Source organism: Podarcis raffonei, chromosome 6, assembly GCF_027172205.1.
Source record: "Podarcis raffonei isolate rPodRaf1 chromosome 6, rPodRaf1.pri, whole genome shotgun sequence".
Lineage (NCBI taxonomy): Eukaryota > Metazoa > Chordata > Lepidosauria > Squamata > Lacertidae > Podarcis > Podarcis raffonei.
In genome coordinates, this window is record NC_070607.1 from 50,760,716 (window position 1) to 50,780,251 (window position 19,536).

Consider the following 19,536-nt stretch of genomic DNA (forward strand, 5'->3'; position numbering starts at 1 on the left):
TTACCTTTACCTTTTAGCAGTTCACTAATTCACCTGGAACAGGGTGCAGGCTGCTGTTTTAAACGGTTAGGAATTTATTTAGTGGGCTGCTTAAAATATGAACTGCTTTAGGGAGGATAGTTGCTGACACCTGTCACATCTGAGTAGTTGGGTTTGATTTTTTTTAAAAAAGCTTTGGTATTTAAAACTGAAGGCAGCATTACCTCGGTAATAGGCAATGCAAATTCAAATTTCTAAACTTCACTGATTGCTCAAGACAATGTTCTCAAGGAGGAAGGAGAAAGGAGTATAGGTGAACTCACTCATTCTTCAACAGTACATAGGCTGAACAATTGGTGCCAAGACTGGCTGGTGTGGAGGAGCTGTGCTGTGCCACTGCCCTTCCAAGACTAGTATTACTGCCACTTACTGGGACATGGCAGCGTCAAGGTGGCAGTGTGGTTGAAGCTTCATGGACACACCTGCAAAGTTATCTGGGGTGTCTGTGCAGGTCTAAACCTTGATGCAGCCCTGCACTAGGTAAGCAACATCTACATAGCTGTCAGGCCACTTCCCCATCCATTCTTAATTCCCCCCCTGCTGTAAGCAAACAGAAATCCCTCTGCTCAGTGCTCCCCCCCCAGGGGGTACTCAAGTGTACACAGGCCCAGCGCCTCTTTTTTTCCTTGCTAAAAAGTGTGGCACTTACTGTAACAACTTCACAGTGATTACCGGCACCTATTTTTCTAGGGGGGGGGGAGCACTGGTCTCCCCATGTTCTACCATATATTGGGTAAAATTAACAGCATATTAAAAAATCAAGAGTTGACCAAAAAAAACTGTTTTCTTACTTAGGCTTTTCTTTTCAGTAGCTAGGTGTGCAATCCTATACATGCCTGCTCAAAAGCAAGCCCGATATACAGTATTTCAAACGGGATCTACTTTTAGGCAAGTGCAGGGCTGCAACTGGGACTTAATCCTAGGTAAGGATTATAGAATTGTACGCAACTATAGAATTTCAGCCTCAGCTATCACACAATTGTGTGCCACAAAAATCCACCTGGAATAAGTGTTTCTGCCAGATTCCTAGGCAGCATTACTAGAAGTCCCAGTTCTCCTCCCAGCAGGCATTGGGAAAGCAGGTAAATCCAGAAATGCAAGAGCAAACTGTTGCCAAGAGTTATGTAGCAAAGGTGGAGATTTCTGGAATGCTGGGCACCACAGGCAACAGTCTTGTTTTCCCCTGAAGGCTGGCTGGGTCAGCTCTGATCACAGTGCATGCACAGTAAAGAACTAATGTGCCTGTCACCAGCACACTTCCACAGTACCTGAACAAAGGAACAAGCCACAGTCCCACTGCGCAGTTGGTTGAGCAGAGTCTCACAGACTGCTACATCTGGGACACTGGTGACACCATCTGTGATCACGATAATCCCTGCAAACAAACAAATATTAGCAGTGGGAGAGGGCAGGCATTCTAAAAGGAATCTAAGAGTTAAATCCCAAGGGAGACGTACAATTGATGGATAGGGGTTAGAGAATGGCTACTTTAATTCTAGAGGAGGCATGCAGTAGCTTCCTCAGATTCACAAGAGGATTTATTCTCTCTCTCTCTCTCTCTCTCTCTCTCTCTCTCTCTGTGTGTGTGTGTGTGTGTGTGGTGTATATATAATCATTCCAAAAAAGACCCACAAAATGCATATGTGACAATTCTGAAAAAAGAAAGGAAAAGTTCTACCTTTCCCCAGGTAGACTGAAAGCTGTAAGAAAAGTTTTGCTACGTTGTTCAGATAGCACCTAGGGAGCAGCCCGAGGCAAGACGATCAAGCGGTAAAGTCCGCTGTAGTGGGAACAACCTTGACTTTCAGAGAAAGGCCAAGACTCAAAACCTCATGATATGTTAAGCCTCGAAAAGTGGATCACCTTTTCAGTCTTGTATACTCTTGGGCAGAGCCAGGCTAAGGCTCCTCTCAGCTCCCTTGGGTCATTCACATGTAACGGATGGCTTTGAAACTTCCGCAACCCCCCCCCCCATGCTTTCCCTAGCAATCCCACCTTCAGGAAGACCTTTAAACTAACCTGCACTGGAGTTGGATGGCAGCAGCTGAAGTGCCAGAATCCCCTGCCGAATCATAGTGACAAGTCCGACGTCAGCAGTGACCATAGAGACGCCCAGTTTCCTCCCCGAAGGCTCCTGGGGGTCACAAAGACGTTCCTGGTTAAGGGAGGACAGGTCCACCTGCAACAAGACAAGTTCTTATGAGCTAAAACTGTGAGCCTCCCCTTCGCTCACCTGCAAGTGCCCAAAGGCCTCTCCTCCAAGTAAAGCCCATTTTACCCAGGCTCAACAAGTGCCTCTTGCACATCTGGTAGACTCCAAAATCAGGTTTATAAAGTGAATGGAAAAGAATTTTCAGGACCACCTTTGCCTAGCATCGTATGAAGTGACATTCCCTGGTGTTCTAATCCACAGTCCCCAAAACAGAGGGGAGTTGGGTCTGTACCAAAGTGTGCCCAAGGGTAGCTGTAGGGAGAAGCAAGTTTTCAATCAAATCAAAGTGTTCCCTCACAGCGGGATTGTTTTGAGCAACCTCTGACAGCCCCAACCTGTATTGTTAGTATCCACAGTTACTTTCAGGTTTTTTATTGCAAGATTTCTGCAGGGAAATAGCATCAGCAAAAACCTGAAAACCCATCCCAGCACACATGACAGCCCTCAGACAGACACACAAGCTTTTTCATTTGGGAAATCATAGAGTCATCTACTTTTGCCAGTTGCTGGTGTCAGCACATGCTTCAACAGTTTCAGGCACAGCCTCTGCCTGAGGCCAACAACCCCACATCCCATCCTACTAAGTTTCAGTTATGTTGATCCTGTGCTTAGAAAGAGCTAACTCTGCTTTCAAAGCAATTGCTCCAGAAACCACAGGGGAAGCTACCTCTCTATACAACAACTTGTAAGCCAGCTCCAAAAATGAGGGTGGATAGAGGTGTTGAATCTCTCTGCAGCACAGAAAAATGAAATGACAGTTAAGTCATGTGCTCATGGAGAGGATTCAAGGTACCTTTAATAAAAAAAACATTTGTGGTTGCTCTCAGGATCTTATTAAAAATCCCTTCTTGCTTTTTAATTCCTCTTCACACACATGCAGCTAAATCATTTGTTTCAGGTGCAGTGCTGTGCCTGCCAAACAAAACTCTTCTCCGAACAGGCTCATTCTAATTCTCAACAGGAACTTTAAGAACTTTCCTATTCTCCAGCCAACAATTTGATCTCACAGTAATCTAGTCAGCATTTCTATGGGACATCTCTGATGAGCATGTGTCTTGCTCCTAACAGGAAGCAATTTTTGCTGCAATGACATTCAATTATGTAAAATATAGTGCCTAAGCTGCAAGGGAAAGTGAGGGCGACACCACCACTTGCCCAGGTATCTCCAAACTTTATGCTTATACAGGGCAGGGCAGTCATTTGGTTGGTTATGGGGATGCAATAATCACCTACATGTGACCAAGCAGGGAAACAGTTGTAAACTGGAAGAGAGTTACTGTTACATAGCATTTACAAAGTACTTTTAGACGTGTTTAAACCCTTTTCCACATGTTGTGGTTGTGGTTGTTGTTGTGGTTGCTGCTTATTAAATTTCTCTACAGGCCTTCCTCTGAAGATTACAGGGCAGTGTAGAGATGTTCTCTTTATGTGCCAGTATAGTAAAACACTGGTTCTTTTCTGTGGCATTCTGGGAAACTTTTCTTAGCTACCTTCTTAAGCTTTTGAACCTTAAAATCTTTCTCTGCTTCTCTCTCATATACACGCTGTGTAAAGATGTGCCACACACACACAAATTCCATTCTTTGCATTCCACTCTTTTTTCACTCAGGTCACATTAAGTTTACAATGATCTGTTTTCCTTCAGTGTATAATTAATTAGTTGTTTTTATATTCTGATCATAACATTAGTAATTGATTTAGACATAATATAATCAATCATAAATCTAGGTGGATTAAAAGCTTAGATACTTGTCTAAGGTCCATTAGCAAAAGACCCTTTGAAGAATTGGAGATTAATGGATTTTGGGTAACCCCTCCTTATACCTATGTTAACCAATAAGGAACTAGCCTCTTTGTTTGTATTTTAACCAATCAGCCACTAACATATGTGTGGCCATGCTTTTGTAAGATTCAATAAAAGAGAGACACACATGGGTTTCAAGGCACTCTCAAAAAGCAGCCTTGGAGTTCAGATGAGGATCTCAAAAACACCATCCGCTTGTTTGCCTTGATTCGAACGCGATTCAACATCTGGTGACCCCGACGTGATATCGACGAAGTAAGGTACCAGGTCCCTTGCAGAGCTAGGAAACCTCATACTTAACCCGACTGGAAAAAAGTCTCAGCGCGCTATTTCATAGGTATGGGAGGGGATCTATCTAAAGGTCAAAAAGCTCACGCAAATGAATTATTTAAATTAGTCAAGCAAAAGGGGGATGGTGTTCAAATTTCCTTAAAAGAAATTGAACAAATGTTAATGGAAATAATGTTCCAATGTCCGTTTTATGCAGACAAAGGATCTCTGGACATAGAGACCTGGCAAAAAATTGGAAAAACGCTTTTTTCTGAGCCAAGGGCTCCAATCAATTGCCTGCTCACTTGGCAAAAATGTGCAAATGCTATTGGTAAATTAGGAGCGCCGTCTTCTTTAATTCCTACACCCCTTGTTTCAGTAGAGAATCCTCCACCGTACCCACAAATTTTGCCTCCTTTGACTTCACCCCCCTCCTCCTTCTCTCATCTCGAAGCAGCTCCGTGTCAGATTACTACAATTCCCCTCTCTCCCCCTTCTCTGCCTGCCCCTCCTCTGCCTATGCCTGTGAGATCTGCAGAAGCTGCGTCTCAGTCTGTCGTTTTTCCTTCTCTCCCCCCGGTGCATTCCAATGTTACAAATGTTTATGGGGTTGTCCGTGCTGGGATTACTCAAGCTAAACAGGAAGGTCTTTTGTCTCTAGAGGAGCAGTCTGCCTGGTCTGGGGAAATGCCGTCACTTTTCCCTTTCAGTTATCAGCCTATCCCAGGGACTGCACAGCAAGAAGTACTTCATGATAAACTTCCTTATTCCATAATGAAGGAATTCAGGAAGGCTATCGCTGATTCAGGGCTGAAATCTTCGTATGTTATGGGAATGTTGGAAAGTATATCAACTTCTTATGTAATGTCTCCTAATGATTGGAAAGATCTTATGCATATGATTTTATCCCCTGCACAATATGTGGTCTTTGAAAGTGAATTTAAACATGGTGCGATAGCTCTGGCTGATCCAATGCATACAGCTAGTCAACTTTTTGGATCTGCCCCATTCGATAGCTTGGCTGCACAAGCATTATTGTCAGCTTCGCATTTTAGCCGCACTGCGACCTGTGTCCAGCGCGCCATTCGGAAAGTCCCTGTCTCAGGGCAGCCTCTGAACTCCTTTGTAAATGTTAAGCAGCAACACTCAGAGCCTTACCATCAATTTATTGATAGATTAAAAGAATCAATCTCTAGACAGATAGATAATGAAACAGCTCAGAATGAGTTGATGAAAAAATTAGCCTTTGAGAATGCTAATACTGATTCTAGGAAAGTGTTACAATCTGTCATAAGTCGTTCAAAATATAGTCTTGCAGATATGATACAATCATGTACAGAAATAGGGAGTCAATCTCATGCTATGTTTTTACTTGCCACTGCAATCCAAACTAATAACAGGCCTACAGGTAATTGCTTCAATTGCAAGCGCCCTGGCCATTTTGCTAAGCAGTGCAGGGCCCCTGGCGGAGGTGCAAATAAAAATACTACTGCAAATACTACTACCAGACCTTCAAAAAAATGTCCAAAGTGTGGAAAAGGGTATCATTGGGCAAATCAATGTAGGTCTCAGGGAAACTCCTTAGGGGCCCAACTCTCAGGCCCGGAAAATTAGAGAGTTCCCCACCCTTAGTTTCTGCTGTTGCAAAAGTTTCTAAAATTGTGCCTTTTGAATTTGCTATTGATTTGATCAATCAAGAAACCAAAGACACTGCCTTGCCTGGTGAAATTGTGATCATGCCTAGCCAAATGGCAGGTCCACTCCCTTCTACAGTCACAGGTTTAATTTTGCCTAAATTTTCTGCGGCAAAACAAGGAATCCAGGTTATTCCAGGTGTTTTACATCATGATTATGTAGGTACAATTATGATACAATTCTGGAGCTTTATGCCAATGCAGTTAACTAAGGGTGAGTCTTTGGCACAATTGGTAATGCTTCCTTCTCCACCTAATGTCATATCAGCTATTGATAATAATTTGCACGAGCTCTCTTCTTCTATTCCCCCACAGCTACTGGCTGTGACACAGAGAATTGGACGACAAAAACTTCTTCGTAAGTATAACATCAATGGGAAAATTATAGAAGGCTTGATTGACACAGGTGCTGACGTTTCTGTCATTTCCAGTAATTGTTGGGACCCCACATGGCCCTTAGAATCTGCTCCTACAGTGTGGGGTGTGGGTGGTAACCAGACTTCTTGTAAAAGCGCACAGTGGCTACCTGTCTCTCTGCCAGACAGTTCTGAAATTATTGCATATATTCAGCCCTGTGTGCTAAACATCCACCTCAATTTGTGGGGAAGAGATTTATTGCAACAATTAAATGCTACTATCCAATTGAATGAGTAAAACATGCTCTTCCCCTCAGCTGGAAATCTACTAGCCCTGTATGGATCAATCATCTCGTTCGTAACATGTCAGTTATGGGCAAGCCTCATTCTCTAAAAACTGACAATGCCCCAGCATATTGTGCAAAAGGCTTTGCTCAGTTTTGTGAAACATGGGATATTCATCATTTGTTTGGAATCCCTTACAATTCTCAAGGTCAAGCGATAATTGAACGTGCGCATCGCACCCTTAAATCTGCGCTGAACAGGCAGGAAATGAAGGCCGGAATTCCAACCTCTCTTTCAGAAAAGGAAGGTTGGCTGGCTAGTGTTCTCTTTACTCTCAACCATTTGAATATTTCTATACAGGATCATCAATCCTATACACGCCTTCAGAAGCATTTTCAGCAGAAGGAAGTTCTTCCAGCTCCGCTGGTCCGTTATAAAATGCTACCCTCCAATATATGGAGTGAACCAGTAAAATTAATTACATGGGGTAAGGGTTATGCTGCAGTTTCTACTCCACAGGGTACTTGCTGGGTTCCCGCTCGCTGCGTCCGCCTGTACCATGGCATGGCAACAGACACTTCAGGATCCACTGCCTCAGTTCCGACGCCAACTTCAGATCACCCAAGATGCGACGTCCAGCCCTCCCAGGACTCGCAAGCGGGGAAATCCTAATGCCCCAGTGACGTGGGGTCAAATAAAATCGCTTTCTCTTCAGGCTGAACAGTTTAGAAGTGAACAGCAGCTTGAAGCAAGCCCTGCTAATTTACTCTTGTGCATTATATCGTGCCTTAATATTAATTCCATGATAGTGCTCATTATCAGTGTTTTGTTTTTGCCTCTTTCTGCTTCTGCTCCTCCCAACAGTGCTTCCACACCACCGAATGTGTGGGAATCTTTTGCAAAAACCCTCAATGTTTCTTCTTTTTGTTTGACTCAGAAGCTGGCAATAGCCGATATCCTCGGAACCTGCCTCATTCCTGTCTGCCATGATCCTTTTGACATACAAAATGATACATGGTTTTTTTCATCCTTGCCTCAAAATGATTCTCTCCGCAACCTTGGGTACTCTGCCTATATTGTCTGGGGAACTCAAGTGCGTAAACGACCACCTTTGGCTATTGATTTATCAACACCATATGTGGCATCTTATAATGTTACTTGTGCTCGCATGGTGAATTGCACAAAATCCAACTGTGTGAAAATGGGCAAGGATAATTTTAATTGCTCTGCTTATGTGAATGTCTCTTATGTGTATAAATACACAGAGCTACCTGCAGGTTGGTTTTGGTCATGTCCTGGCTATACGTTTAATTATATTCCTGCAAACATTAGCCACGGTACACCTTGCTGTTTAAGCCGCTTGTCTATCATATTGCCTGAAAAGCATCATCTATTTCACAATCGATATAGTCGCAATATTGAATTGTCTGATAATTGTGATGATCTTGTCTCTCTTCCCAGTAGGTCTGAATATATCTCTTTAGCTGTTTCTCTTTTAGGTGTTCCAGGATTGGCTGTACGTAATAGCAGAAATATTAACTCTCTAGCTTGTTCTGCAGCAAAAGCCCTGAATTTTACTTCTCGAGCACTTCACCTTCTCAACACAGAGCAAGCTGAACTTCACAATGGTTTATTCAAAAACAGAGCTGCTATCGACTACCTTCTTATGCTTCATCATTATGGCTGTGAGCAAGTCGCAGATATGTGCTGTTTTAACATCACTGACAATTCAAAAGCCGTTCAACGTCAAATTTCTCATTTGCAAAATCTTACCCATCATATTAAACAGGATGTTGGGTTCTCTGGTTTCTGGGATTCTATTTTTCTGTGGTTCACTGGCTGGTTGCCTAATTTTACTTGGCTTCGTAGTCTTTTTTATTATGCCATAATAATTGTATGTATATTAATTTTGTTCTTTTGCTTCCTCCAATGCATTCCTAGCCTTACAAATCTTTTCTCTCGCTTTTTTTCTCCTCCTGACCCACCGAGCGCTCTCCTCGCTGCCTATTATTCGAAATGGCAATGCCAATAATAAACAAAAAGGGGAAATGTGGGTAGAATTATTTTGGGATTTACTGGCAAACCAATAATCCTGAAGTACTCAAGCCCCATCCACCCTCGCAGTATTATTTTGGGATTCGATGGCAAACCACTGATCCTAAAGTACTGCTGCTTCATTCCACAAGTTGCCTTATTTCGCAAATAAGAAAAGAAAGGAGGAGATGTAGAGATGTTCTCTTTATGTGCCAGTATAGTAAAACACTGGTTCTTTTCTGTGGCATTCTGGGAAACTTTTCTTAGCTACCTTCTTAAGCTTTTGAACCTTAAAATCTTTCTCTGCTTCTCTCTCATATACACGCTGTGTAAAGATGTGCCACACACACACAAATTCCATTCTTTGCATTCCACTCTTTTTTCACTCAGGTCACATTAAGTTTACAATGATCTGTTTTCCTTCAGTGTATAATTAATTAGTTGTTTTTATATTCTGATCATAACATTAGTAATTGATTTAGACATAATATAATCAATCATAAATCTAGGTGGATTAAAAGCTTAGATACTTGTCTAAGGTCCATTAGCAAAAGACCCTTTGAAGAACTGGAGATTAATGGATTTTGGGTAACCCCTCCTTATACCTATGTTAACCAATAAGGAACTAGCCTCTTTGTTTGTATTTTAACCAATCAGCCACTAACATATGTGTGGCCATGCTTTTGTAAGATTCAATAAAAGAGAGACACACATGGGTTTCAAGGCACTCTCAAAAAGCAGCCTTGGAGTTCAGATGAGGATCTCAAAAACACCATCCGCTTGTTTGCCTTGATTCGAACGCGATTCAACAGGGCAGTTTACAATGCCATCTTCAGTTTCCTTAGCACCATCCTGTAAGGTAGGCTTCTATTATTGCAATAACATAGGCTGAAAGATGGCAGCCTGTATAAAAGGCACCTAGTTAGTTCATGGCTAGGGTGAGATTTGCATCATGTATACTAGCAAGCAAGTTAGTTTGTAACCCTTCTTTTTCAGCTACTCACTTAGTCATAAATGACAAATACATATGCATTTAACATTCTCAGAAAAGCTGCTAGTAAATACAAGAAACAAATAAGTACCATACTTTTCCGTGTATAAGACTAGGGTTTTTTACTCAAAAATAATGTTTAAAAACAGGGCTCATCTTATACACGGGCAGCGCATTGTGGGGCCTGGTGATTGGTTGCAGCCCCCAAAATAGGGGGCGTCTTATACATGGAAAAGTATGGTAACACCTATCTGCAAGGCTGCACAAGAATCCTACACAAAGGGCATTTTCCTTAAAAAAGAAAAGAAGAAGAAAGAACCCACTCTCTCTATGGAAATAGCTGGTTCAGGTCTTTCATCATTTATGCAAGTCCCAGCCAGCACAGTCAATGGCATACATCCAGAGTGTACCATGCTGGCTACTCTTGGGATGGGTGGCTTCATAGACTGGATGAGCAAATAATACAAAAACTCCCACTCATTCAAAGCAGCAGAAAGTAGTCTTCTCACCTGAGTTTTGGGCTCATACTGCTGCTGGAGCATCTCAGCCACTTTGTTCTCAAAGGTGCACAGCCGTGTATAAACCTGCTGCAGGAAGGTCTCTGTTTTGGTCTCATCCAGCAGACAACCTTGGAATAGTACCTGGGCCAGAGACAATGGAAATCCTTATTTGTTCCAATTAAAGTACTCTGATGCATCCTGAGGCAAGTGATCCACCATCAAAACCTCAGAAAATCTTAACAGTGGATTGCAACAATTCACCAGCAAGCAGTTGTTGGTTTTGTTGTTGTTCTTTTTTAAAAAGGTGAAATTCTACAAATGATGTTTGGAGCCAGAAATGCGCAAAATTTTATGGAGATAAAAGCTTCCTACAAAAGCTGCTGTGGCATATAGGCAAATTTCAACTAGGTTTCCCAGGACAAAACAGTAAATTATATCTCCTGGAGATAATTTCCAGCTCAAAATTCATCAAGATAAACTATCTACGACATTGTATATTATGCTAGCAAATCAGTTTTCAAGAATTGTTCCTTTAAATATAACACTGCAGGTGGGACCTGCCATGAAACGTTGCAGTGTAGAATGTTCTTGTTCAGTGTTCCAGCAAGCCAGTCATGCTGTATTCCAGGATACCCTTTTTGATTCCCCTTGCTACCTATTTTCCTTCTTCCACATCCCCAACCCAGTCAATCCACATTCCCTGGCAACTAAGCATGTTGAGTCCTCAGGCTGCTTGAGAGGTCTGCCTTGTTGGGGGGTTTTCTGAAAGATTTTTTTATTTTTTATTGGTACTTCTGCAAGTATTGAGTTTTCCTCAGATCTGCTTGTGTGTGGATGCTGCTGCTGCTGCTTTAGATACACAAGCAAGGGCACTCATGCCTGAACACAGGAGAAAGGTAGAACGATGAAGATGTATATTTTGCGCCTCTCTTCCCTCTCCTTAAAATAGCCATGGGAGTCAATCTGATGTCTGAACTTGAAATACATGGCTATGTCCTGAAAATGAACACCAATTTTCATTCAAATATCCCCGTCTTCAAACAAGCCATTGTGTTGCAACTTCTCTCCTCTGGCTGGCTGCCTGCCTTAGAAATTGGGTTCATCATGTTTCAGAATTTCAAAATAGCATGTACATTTTACAACCTAATTTTCCCAAGGTTCGTTTTGGTGTTTCAACATTCAGCAGAGTTACCAGGTGACAGATATGGGAAATGAAACCGAAGACTTTCCTTTGCTCATTCAAGACTTCCACATTTTTGCAGTTTCTCACTTTTGCTACTTTGCACCATGCCAGGAACCTACATTCTGTGCCAGCTGAATTAAGCACTAGGTATGTTAACAACCTCAAGGAATCTTTTAAAAGAACACTATTATTCTACCCCTAAAGCACTGCATGACTAAGTTAGAAGATGTGCCAGAAATAATATAACCCAGGAATCCAAGCCAGCTATCAGAGTCTCACCTCTCCTATTGCCTGCCGCCTCATTCTCTTCTATAGACAAGAGAAGTGGAGAATCATGGGCAGAGAACTATCACAGTAGTCTGGGTAGCCTATTCTTTGATTCACAGACAATCTGAGAAGTTGGCAAGACCAGTGCAGCACGCTAGGATCACTCCCACTTTGACCCTTACTCTTGTTTCGTGACACGAGTTTAAAAATCCAACTGCCTGACTTGGTTGCAACAAGGCAGAAACTGGTAAGAACTGGCTATACGTACAGAGGTTACTTCAAGTTTCCTGATAAACCAGGCATAAACATCAAATATATCACATGGGCATTCTGGGATGTCTTTACCTTTTAACTTCTTGAACCTTGCCCTTTTTTTTAGAAGGTTGCGAGAAACCCCTCCTTGCTCTTCTTGATTCCCCAACATCACAAAATCCCTCCCCCTCTTCTATACAAACCTACAAGACCCAAAACCAAATGTTGGCCCCTTACAGTAATACCCATTTCTCCTAACTACGGGATGCTCTGCATCTCATTGCAGCACTTGATGAAACAGCTTAGGTAAAGGATTCCGTTGTCTTCTTGTGCTTCTAGGAGCAGGGCTTGCGATCCCACCAAAACAGCTGAGTATCATCCTAAAAGGTATAGATTCTGGAACCGAGCTTCTGGTCCAGGCTTACAAACACACACACAGAGCTGCAGGAATTATCATCTGAGCACTGTATATGTAACTGAATCTCTGTTCTGTCTTCTGGATTTCCATATCAAATGGGTGTGCTTTCACCCCATCATTTTTAAAAATATTTTGTTAATATAATATTAACTTTTCCTTCGAAAGAACTTATTTTTTGTCTTTAAGGTTACAAATGCATATGGGGTATTAGATCAAATACACCCGAGATTTAATCTTTATAAGCTGCACTGCATTAATAAATTCAAAATTGAGTACCTTTTCTACCGCCCTGTAATTAACAAAAGCTTTGCTATTTCAACCTGATTCCTTGTTGTGGGTGAGAATCTTTGGATTTCAAGAACCTTAAGACGCATTCTCAGGACTGTGCGCAGTCAACCCATACAGAGTTTCTTAGAGACACTTGGAACAATTGTGCTTCGCCCACTGAGCAAGGCAGCCAACAAACTAGGGTTGTCTCTCCAGTCTCCCTGAACCTAACTAGACAAGGAAGGGCAGCCACATATAATGTGTCGCAGGACTGATATTGTAAGCTTCATTCATGCAACTGTTTCATTTGCCTATAAAATGTGGGAACTATTCCTTAGATCACGGGTGTCAGACTCAAGGCCCGCGGGCCAAATCCGGCCCGGCAGACCTCCTCATGCGGCCCGCGTAGCCGCTGCCGGCTGCCAGCGCTTTTTTTTTTTAAGGAGAAAGCTTGTGTGTATTCATTGAGGGAAAGACCGGGGCGGGGAGGCGGGGTGGCAGCACCGCACATTCAGAGAAAAGGAGGACGGCCCCGGGGGCGGGCTGATGCTTTTACGTGACTGACTGGCTCGAGGTTGTGCAAACAAGGCTGGGCTTTCCCTCCGCACGAGCAGCAAAGCGGGAAAGGAGGCACGCGCCGTCCCACCTCTTTCTCCCCCCCACCCAGGAGAGAAAAATGCCAGACAAGCCAAAGTACGTTCCTAAAGGAGGGCTCTCCCCTCCACGCTGCCCAATAGCAAGCCACGACCATTCCTGCTAGCCAATGGCGAGGCGACAGAGGACTTTCCCTTTTCGGGCGGTGGAGTTTTGGCGCGCCAGCCGAGCGGGGGGATCAGAGCGCCGGATTCACGCCTGCTTAGCGGCTCGCTCTGCAGAGCTTTCTCCGAAAAGCAGTTGTTATCAAGTTATAGGTTCCTCTCTCCGCGCCTCCCCGGTTGGCACCAGCAGCAACCACACGAAAAAGCGTGCTGGTTTCTAAAGAAGTCTCGTTCCTCCCAAGGCACGTGTTCACTTTTTGCAGAGAGGCAGTTGCAAGGCGAGGAAAGCTCCTGGTAATCATAAAAATCCCATAAGGATAATTAAATTGGGATGGGGAAACTAGCTGGGAATTGCATTAGGGCCACGATCCGCAAACCGCTTCCTCCGGAGCAAACACTTAAATAAATCCCAGTGGAACTTCGACCTTGCTTGTCGACATAATAGAGTGGTTACTCCTGTCGCAGGGTCTATTGTTCAAGAAGTGGCAGTTTAAACTATTTGCAGGCTACCGATCCACATCAGCCGCTAACGCAACATAAGGAGTTTGTGGATTGGTCTGAACGTGACCATTTGTGCTCTGCGAGCAACCCCTCGCTGGGGAGAGGCTGTTTAGCGCGGGAAAGACTCTTGCCTTAACCCTTGCAGAGCCGCTGCTAGTCAGCCGTACTCAACCCTCACTGTCGCCAGATATGGCTGGGAAAGACTCTTGCCTTAACCCTTGCAGAGCCGCTGCTAGTCAGTGCCTGGCAGTGCCGGGCTAGATGGACCAATGGTCCGAATCGAATTGTTACAATACTGATGAGACAAATACACCAGTCGATGGCAAACCTTTATTCTGAATGCGGTGGTGATTTAGAATCACTACCCTGCTCCAGTTTCACCTTGTCAGTCACTAATGCAGATTAAAATGCCACCCACACACGCGAAAGCACGTATGGGAAATCAGGCTTTGGTAGTTACAGCACGTTAACCAGTCTTGAGTAAGGTACCAGTACTTACTGCCTGGAATAAAATTGGCGTGATGCATGTGGGTACTGGGAAGACAAAAGCAAAATACTGCTAGATACAGGACTCACGGGATTAATAATAATAATAATAATAATAATAATAATAATAATAATAATAATTTATACCCCGCCCATCTGGCTGGGCTTCCCCAGCCACTCTGGGCGGCTTCCAAAAGAATATTAAAATACATCAAACATTAAAAGCTTCCCTAAACAGGGCTGCCTTCAGATGTCTTCTAAAAGCCTGGGAGTTGTTCTTCTCTTTGACATCTGGTGGGAGGGTGTTCCACAGGGAAGGCGCCACTACCGAGAAGGCCCTCTGCCTGGTTCCCTGTAGCTTTGCTTCTCGCAGTGAGGGAACCGCCAGAAGGCCCTCAGTGCTGGACCTCAGTGTCCAGGTAGAATGATGGGGGTGGAGACGCTCCTTCAGATATACTGGACCAGGGCCGTTTAGGGCTTTAAAGGTCAGCACCAACACTTTGAATTGTGCTCGGAAACGTACTGGGAGCCAATGTAGGTCTTTCAAGACCGGTGTTATGTGGTCTCTGCGGCCGCTCCCAGTCACCAGTCTAGCTGCAGCATTCTGGATTAGTTGTAGTTTCTGGGTCACCTTCAAAGGTAGCCCCACGTAGAGCACATTGCAGTAATCCAAGCGGGAGATAACCAGAGCATGCACCACTCTGGCAAGACAGTCTGCAGGCAGGGAGGGTCTCAGCCTGCGTACCAGATGGAGCTGGTAAACAGCTGCCCTGGACACAGAACTGACCTGCGCCTCCATGGACAGCTGCAAGTCCAAAATGACTCCCAGGCTGCGCACCTGGTCCTTCAGGGGCACAGTTACCCCATTCAGGACCAGGGAATCCTCCACACCTGCCCACCTCCTGTCCCCCAAAAACAGTACTTCTGTCTTGTCAGGATTCAACCTCAATCTGTTAGCCGCCATCCAACCGTGTATAATTCCCGTGTATAAAGCCGTGTATAATTCCCTGAAGCAACAATACCTAAGGCACGGGTGTCAAACACAAGTCATGTGGCTTATTAGGGAGGGTCTGCTTATTATTCTGCTTAAAAGTCTGAGCGGTAAACTTTGGATATACTGACCACTTCCATGTCCCTTTACAGTGGTATAGGGACCATAAACTACAATCAAATAACCCAAAAATGTCCAAGAAAAGAAAAGTTGATGCAGAGGGAAGGCAATTTCAGGAGAGATGGGAAAGTGAATACATGTTTGTGATTAATGGAGACAAGCCAGTATGTCTTATTTGCTATGAGGCAGTGGCAGTGATGAAGGAATACAATTTACGCCGGCACTTTGAGACCAAACATGGAGCCAAATTTGCTAACCTTAGCCACCAGGAAAAGCAACAAAAGGTCCAAGAATTAAAAGGTAGCCTGTATTCGCAACGGAATATTTTTGCAAAAATGACAGCAAAAAATGATGCAGCAGTGAAAGCCAGCTATCTTGTGGCTGAAGAAATTGCGCGAGCTTCAAAATGCTTTTCAGAAGGTGCATTTGTAAAGCAGTGTATGCTGAAGGTATGTGAACAGGTGTGCCCTGAGCAGAGACAGGCTTTTAACAATGTCAGCTTGTCAAGAAACACCATCACAGACCGAGTCAGGGACCTAGCCTGTAATCTTAAAACAAAGTTGGCTGAAGAGGCATGCAGTTATCTGGCATTTTCATTAGCTGTTGATGAAAGCACTGATAATACTGATACAGCTCATCTAGCTATTTTTGTAAGAGGTGTGAAGGAAGACTTGTCGGTCAGTGAGGAGCTCTTGGATGTGGTCGCCATGTATGGGACAACAACTGGGAGGGACATCTTCAATGCAGTGGAGGAATCCGTAAATAAAATGAAATTACCTTGGGAAAAGTTGGTGGGACTTACTACTGATGGCGCTCCAGCAATGTGTGGGGAGAGAAATGGCTTGGTTGGACTGTTAAAAGAGAAAATGAAAAAAAGTAATTGCCACACGCCGCTGATAACTTATCACTGCATTATCCACCAAGAAGCTCTGTGTGGCAAGGTTCTGCAACTGGATAACATAATGTCCACAGTCACAAAAACAGTGAATTTTCTACGTGCACGGGGTCTGAATCATCGTCAGTTCCAACAATTTTTGAAGGAGGTGGACATGGAACATACAGATGTGCCATACCATACAGAAATAAGGTGGCTGAGTAGGAGCACAGTTCTCAAGAGATTTTTTGAGCTTTTGGAAGAAATTACTCTTTTTATGCAAAGTAAAGGGAAGCCCTTGTCAGAACTGTCAGATCCAAACTGGCTGTGCGATTTTGCCATGTTGTGTGACATAACAGAGCATCTCGCCCAACTGAATCTGAGGCTGCAGGGCCGCAAACAAGTCATAACCTCAATGTATGAGGCAATAACAGCTTTCCAGGAGAAACTGCGCCTATGGAAGTCACAGCTTGAAAAAGACAGTCTTGCCCACTTTCCTATCTGCCAGAGCATCTCAACCTCATTCCCAGGTACTTTTTCATGTGCTCGATTGGGTACCAAAGTGAATCGGCTGATTGATGAATTCAATCGACGCTTTTCTGACTTTAAAGAACAAAACTTAACCTTTACCAGCTTTGCCAATCCCTTCAACATCGATGTTGACAGTGCACCACATCACCTTCAAATGGAATTAATAGAACTTCAGTGCAACAGCAGCCTGAAAGCGAAGTTCCAGGATGTGACAGTCGACGACTTTTACCGTCTCCTCCCCCCTGCTTTGATGCCACAGCTCCGACTTCAAGCTGCACGTGTTCTGTCCATGTTTGGGAGCACCTATCTATGTGAACAGATGTTTTCAGTCATGAATCTGAACAAGACCAAGCTCAGATCACGCATCACTGATGATAACCTCCATGCTGTTTTGCGGATTGCTACAGCACAAGACCTAACGCCAGACATCGATGGACTGACCTCAGGAAAACGATGTCAGCCATCTAGTCAGAAAAGTTAAAAAAAAGTTAATGCCTTGTGTTTGCCATATGTGTAATAAACAGTGTTTGGCAATATACAACCGGCCCTTTGAGGGTGACCAAACTGCTGATGCGGCCCCCGATGAATTTGAGTTTGACACCCCTGCCTTAGATGAAAGCAAGTGTGCTGTGTTCTGCTGCTATATGCAACTTTCTCCCAACCAGGGTGGATTTGATTTAAATCACGATTTAAATCACGAGTCAGTAAGACTTGATTTAAATCATTTTTTTACAGAAAGACATTCTTGCTGGTATAATCTTAATATTTAAAACCAGATGAAGATTTCATTTTTGGAATAATAAATTTTCAGAGCTTTTACAGTTATATCAAAAATTACTGATTTGGTTATACTATTAGTAATACATAGACAGAAAATTAGGAAATTACTGCAAGGTTTAATAAGTTAACTGCTTATATTTGGACAACTTTTCTTCTGTACTTTATTGGAAAGAGAAAAATAACCATTTCCTTAATAACAATTTAAACAATTTATTTAACTAAAAAATAACATTATACCATATGTATCCATGTTTGTTAACTGATGTGGTTAAACAATAATTTAAAAAAAAGGCTTAGACTGAGTTTTAGCACACATGAAAAAATTAAAACAAATCCTTATTTCCTGATGAATAGCCTTTGTACTATAATGTAACTTAAATAGAAAACTATATTTGGAAAGATTTTTCCTCCAAAAGCATTTTATTTTAAAAATCCGATTTAAAAAATAAATAAATCCGATTAAAATTTTAAAAAATCTGAATATATATAATATATATAATATATTGATTTTCTATCCACCCTGCTCCCAACCTAGTGTATTTCTGGAACTAGAATTGGGCTAGGAAAAAATGACACAACGTGGTGGTGTGGTAAAGCAGAGAGAGGGGTTCACTCCATGCTCTTTTTCATTTAAATAGCAACCTCCTCCCATTCTGTTTCATAGGTGAACATGGGTGGCTGACCTGTTGTAGCTAGTTTCCCATTTGTTTTCTGACAGAGAATGCTGGTTTGTTGCAGAATTGGTGCTCCCATGGATTCATGGGGTTGTCGAAAGAACAGTGGAGCACTAAGTCTGTAATGTGAGCGGTTCTTGTTCACTCTTTCCTGGCACAGAAGGAAAACACTGGGGGGAAATCCTCCAATCTAATGGCAGTCAGGAAGGGAAGGGGGGAAAGGAGTTAAGTCTTTATTGGTCTTATCTTTTGGTTATTATTGTGGAATATAAATTTTATACTGTGAACTACTTTGGACACCGCAGTGGAAAAACTGGCACATGCATTTTGTATGTAAACAAATGAGGAAGCCAAATAAATTATCAGGCACCATGCAAAAGAAAGATCACTGAACGGGATGAAGAAGTAGCTCTATTACTAAAAAGAAAAGTCATTAATATTGGCTTGCTATTCTGGCATTCTGCAAACACAGGACTATGCATATACTCACAGAACAGCTTTTGACACCTAGGCGCCAAAAAAATTGCAGCACCCCAACATTTTATTTGCTTTCACTGTCTGCCTTAGGCTCCTAAAATTAGCAACAAGTATACATACAACCTGATACATAAATCAAACAAATCAAGGAAACAAGTGAGAGTAAATATATATTCTAAATCATACACAGCTATCCTGGTAGCTAGAGGGCGAAGCAGGAAGAGCAAACACACAAACACCATTAATCATGAATATACGAGTAAGAAACTGTTGATAATAATTTCCAAGTAATGAATGTATGAATACTAACAATTTACTAAATGCTGTGGATGTGGACAAAAATGCTGTTTATAATGACTGAAGCACTTACAATTGCCGCTCAGCTCTAATAAGAGCAGCCAGGAGTAGGAGAGGCAAAGTCCGACTACACTCAGCACCTCACAATAATCAGAGTTAAGCATATTCAAGCTTTGCGATTGTGCACACAGAAATTCACAAATCAATCGTGTCCACAGAATTCAGCAACTTGAAAATCTCCATATTCGTTTTAAAAGGCAGGTTTCCCCCCGACCTTATAGCTGTGAAAAATAAGCTTGAAAATGTGCGGGCCATTCTGGGAGACCTCAGTATGTAAAGGAGAGGCTACAAAGGATTTCTAGTGGTTAGGGGACAACACTCCTGAGTAACTCCTTATGACTGGCAGAAGCAGAACAGGTTGTAGTGGTTAGAGTGTTGGACTAGGACCTGGGAGACCAAATCCCCTCTCAGAGAG

General features: G+C 42.9%; 1 protein-coding gene across 3 annotated transcripts in view; it reads right to left on the reverse strand.

The window, feature by feature from the left end:
• The window catches only part of SZT2 (SZT2 subunit of KICSTOR complex), an 87,361-nt gene that overhangs the window by 60,400 nt on the left and 7,425 nt on the right, over nucleotides 1-19,536 (reverse strand). For 2 of the 3 annotated variants that reach the window (XM_053392746.1, XM_053392745.1), the window contains exons 5-7: nucleotides 10,195-10,326; nucleotides 2,059-2,218; nucleotides 1,308-1,414 (exon numbers count right to left, since the gene is read on the reverse strand). In XM_053392746.1, the coding sequence (XP_053248721.1) occupies nucleotides 1,308-1,414; nucleotides 2,059-2,218; nucleotides 10,195-10,326 (399 nt within the window). The remainder of the gene's footprint in view (nucleotides 1-1,307; nucleotides 1,415-2,058; nucleotides 2,219-10,194; nucleotides 10,327-19,536) is intronic. The other variant, XM_053392748.1, reaches the window with a different exon arrangement.